The sequence below is a fragment of the Wolffia australiana genome, chromosome 4 (genome assembly GCF_029677425.1).
Source record: "Wolffia australiana isolate 7733 chromosome 4, ASM2967742v1".
Taxonomy (NCBI): Eukaryota; Viridiplantae; Streptophyta; class Magnoliopsida; order Alismatales; family Araceae; genus Wolffia; species Wolffia australiana.
Genome location: NC_135838.1, coordinates 17,769,750 through 17,773,393, shown reverse-complemented (window position 1 = coordinate 17,773,393; position 3,644 = coordinate 17,769,750). Strand labels below are relative to the sequence as shown.

Here is a 3,644-nt window from a genome sequence, read left to right as displayed (position 1 = left end):
GACGACGATTTATAGATTCGATCAGAAACTGGTGTTTGGCCGAACCGACGCTGAACCGAACAAGTACCAAGACCGATTCCGTCATTCCGTGATCTCTGATCCAAAACAATGCGTTTCCATCTCTAAACCCAACGAATAGTGTCACCAATCATATTATTTTATTCGAAGCAACCAAATTGAACTAATATACACTTCACAACATGCTTTACGTCATGTACACGTAAAATAAGTGGTGTTCCCTGATGAACTTTTATTTTGAAAATACTCCTGGTTACACATCAATTCTCAATCGGAATGAGACATCAATCGTATTGGATTACTTACGTGATTGAGAAGCGTCAGTGGCATTTGTTAAGAACCTCTTGAACCACTGAACTGAGTTCTTGGGATATCTCTTCAACTTGTTGCGGTAGTCCACGAAGTACAAGCCGAATCTAGACGTGTATCCCGCTGTCCACTCCCAGTTGTCCAGAAGAGACCATGCGAAATACCCTCTCACGTCGCATCCGTCGATCCTGCACCGCCCAAAAGTACATCAGAGAACGCAGGCCAACCCCGTTTGAAGTCTTCAAAAATTCCAGCGAAAGGCGAAGATCATTCACCTAATGGAAGCGGACAAGTTCGAGAGATGAGAGCTGTGGTAGAAGATCCGTTTGTCATCTTTCAGAGCGTCTTTGATGGAGATGAAAGCATTATTGGAGTCGTCCATTCCTGGAGATTCTCAAGGAGCATAAGAAAGACGAAGACAGAGGAAGCACCATCTAGAAAGAAGAAACAGAGTGCACCGTTCTCTGTGATGAAGACTGGAGGGTTTCCGTATCTGTTCTTCACGTAGTTCATCAAGCTCCTGAGACCTTCTGGGACGATGTACAGCCAAATAGAAGACGCCTGCAACGGAGAGGGGATTCAGCTTCTCTTAGGTCTCGAGACTTTACATGGAGGGAATACAGTACCTTTTCTCCAATAGGTCTTAAGTTCTTGAATGCTGCATCGCCCCCGGAAGAAAATAATCAAACTTTGGCGTAATAACATCAAATTTGAGGAATCTTTGTCTTCGGATAAAAGAAGACAAATAAGGGGAAGAAAAAGGTTAGCTAGGGAAGAGGTTTACGGCTTGTTATGGACCCGGAATCGCCTACGGAACCATTCAAAATCATGCCTACAAAATTTGTCGTATCTTTTGACGCGTAGTATGTTGTGTAGTAGTTTATGCCCACAAAATCCAGAGAACCCTTCACGGAGGCAACTTCTTGGGGACTGAACCGGGGTAGCCTGCTGCCCACCCTCGTCCGCATCGAAGTCGGATAATCTCCAAAGATTAGCGGATCCAAAAACCTGCTCACCAAACATTACTCTGAAAGTACATTGTGTAAAAGCAAAGACAGACAACGAGGGAAGGCCGAGACCAGCGAGATTTTTTGTTACCATCCGAGCTGAAAATCCTGCGCCCTCTGAGCTGCATCAACGTCCTCCCGAGCTTCTGATGCAGGCACATACCACATCACATCGAATGCTATGCCGAGAGAACCTTGTTGTGTTGCCTGCATTACATGATAGGACAAAAAAAATATTTCTTTCTTTCTTTGCAGCAACCCATTCATGAGGGAACGAATGTAAAAACAAAGACTAAACCAGTACAAAAGATGGAACATAGCCAACATTTCTTTATGTTCATCCATCCATCTTTTATCATACGAATAGAAATTCTTCGTTCGGGCTGAGCAAAGACGCGAATAGAAGTGGCTTGCCTTGAATTTTGTTCGATAAATCTCAGCGACGGCCGCGTGAGAAAGAAGTACGTTGTGTGCGACGATGTAGGGCTCGGTCGCCGAGTTCCCGCCACGGCAAAGGAGACGGAGAAGCGTTGAACAGCGACCAGGGGCATGAAGCCCGACGCCGTATCCTTGAACAGTAAAAGTGTGAGGCTCGTTGAACGTGATCCAGTGCTTCACCCTGTCGCCAAACTCTCTGAAACACGTCTCCGCGTAGTTCGTAAAATCTTCTCTGCGGCGCATTTGAACCGTTAGATCGTTCCTACCTAACCAAGACAAGCTTCATCGGACCGTTGAGAGATGCTCACATGATTTGGCGGTCCAGCCAGCCCTTGTACTTCTCATCTAACGCTAGAGGAAGGTCCCAATGGTAAAGAGTGACGAAGGGCTGTATCCCTAGAAGCCAGTGAACAATTCAGATTCCTCTATGGCGGATTCATAGTCGTTTTCGGTTCAAACCTTTCTCCAGCAACGCGTCGATTAGCCTATTATAGTAGTTCACTCCGGCGGCGTTGATCTTCCCCGTTCCATCTGCGCGTTGGTTGGTTTTGAGTAAACGTAAACCAGGGTTGGTTTTTCAGAAGCCATGAAAGGAGCGTGCTTACTTGGGTAGATGCGAGACCAGGAGATGGAGAATCGGTATGCACCCATGCCCATGTCAGCCATGAGCTGAACATCTTCCTGCCAGTTGATAAAACCATCGTTAATGGCGATGGCAGTGGGACCGTGGCTGCCTGTCTTCCTGCTGTACGATTCTTACCTGGAAACGATGGTACTGGTCCACAGCAACGTCACCATTGCTGAAATCTATGACCTTGCCTGCCGAAGCAGAAGGTAAAGAGAAAGAAAGACGGGAGAAAGTTGTTAGAACATGGGGGTTAGAGAGAGAATCATGGGGGTAGAAAGGACGGCATAGTTACCAAAGGTATGAGCGAATTTATCCCATATGGAGGGCCCTCGCCCGTCTTCCTTCGCTGCGCCTTCATACTGTGGAGAGATACTGTTAAAGAGAGGATAGATATGGCGGAGTTCTTCTCACTCTTTATCTAGAACTTAGAAGGTTTGGTTCTCCTCATTGATTCGACGGACAGCGAGATAGATAGATACAGAGAGAGAGAGAAGGGTGAAAGAAGTTGAGGAAGAAGCCCACCTGGTAAGCTGAGGACGCGGTTCCAAAGATAAAGCCATCTGGGAAGCTGCTTCTGCCCAAGGTTTGATCCGTTGAAAGGCATCCTCGAATCAGAAGGAGAATAGGGAGGTAGGTGAAAGCCTTCCTCAGAGCCATGAGCCCGGGGAGACCTCCGGAATGGAGAGAAAAAGAGAGATGCGAAAGGATAGAGAATGTTGAGTAGAATGTAACAAGAAGACGCTGCCAACAGGAAAATGCTTGTCACGGGAGAGAACGAGAGTGTAGACAAAGCGCCTGGCGGTGAATCCAAGTAAATTAACCGTCGGTGTGGAGAGCGGAGATTATATTCATTCATGGGTTTCTTCTCCCTTCGCCGTGCTTGAGCCGGAACACGTGAAACGTTGACCGTTCACTACACTTGCGTCGAGGCCTCCTCTGAGAGCTTTGCTCACGCAAGAAATTAATGGCGAAGCTTAACCGAAATTGACATTATCGTTTTGTAAACCATTTTGTAGGCCCTCCTCACAGGCTCACATTACGTCCTTACCGAGTTATCGTGCACGAGAGTAGCGGGAGAGAGAGAGAGAGAGAGAGAGAGACGTGCCCGCAGCCATTGACTGATAGTCCGATAGGCCAGTATCCAACGAAAAGGACAGAGAGAAAAGCGAGTCAGAAATAAAAAGAAAGGGAGAGGAGCGAGCGAGAAGTAGAGATGGAGAGAGGAGCGAGCGAGATAGAGAGAT

General features: G+C 47.0%; 1 protein-coding gene across 1 annotated transcript; it reads right to left on the bottom strand.

Annotated features, from left to right (window-relative positions):
- Positions 1-215: 215 nt before the first annotated feature.
- BGLU40 (beta glucosidase 40) lies at positions 216-3,282 on the bottom strand. The gene is made up of 13 exons (XM_078574089.1): positions 2,923-3,282; positions 2,693-2,759; positions 2,533-2,591; positions 2,378-2,453; positions 2,232-2,303; positions 2,081-2,168; positions 1,749-2,004; positions 1,426-1,541; positions 1,112-1,335; positions 954-985; positions 786-888; positions 603-711; positions 216-515 (listed from the first exon to the last, which is right to left on the bottom strand). Exons 1-13 carry the CDS (start codon positions 3,055-3,057, stop codon positions 317-319), a joined length of 1,536 nt encoding a protein of 511 aa, XP_078430215.1. The 5' UTR covers positions 3,058-3,282; the 3' UTR covers positions 216-316.
- Between the last annotated feature and the right edge of the window lie 362 nt (positions 3,283-3,644).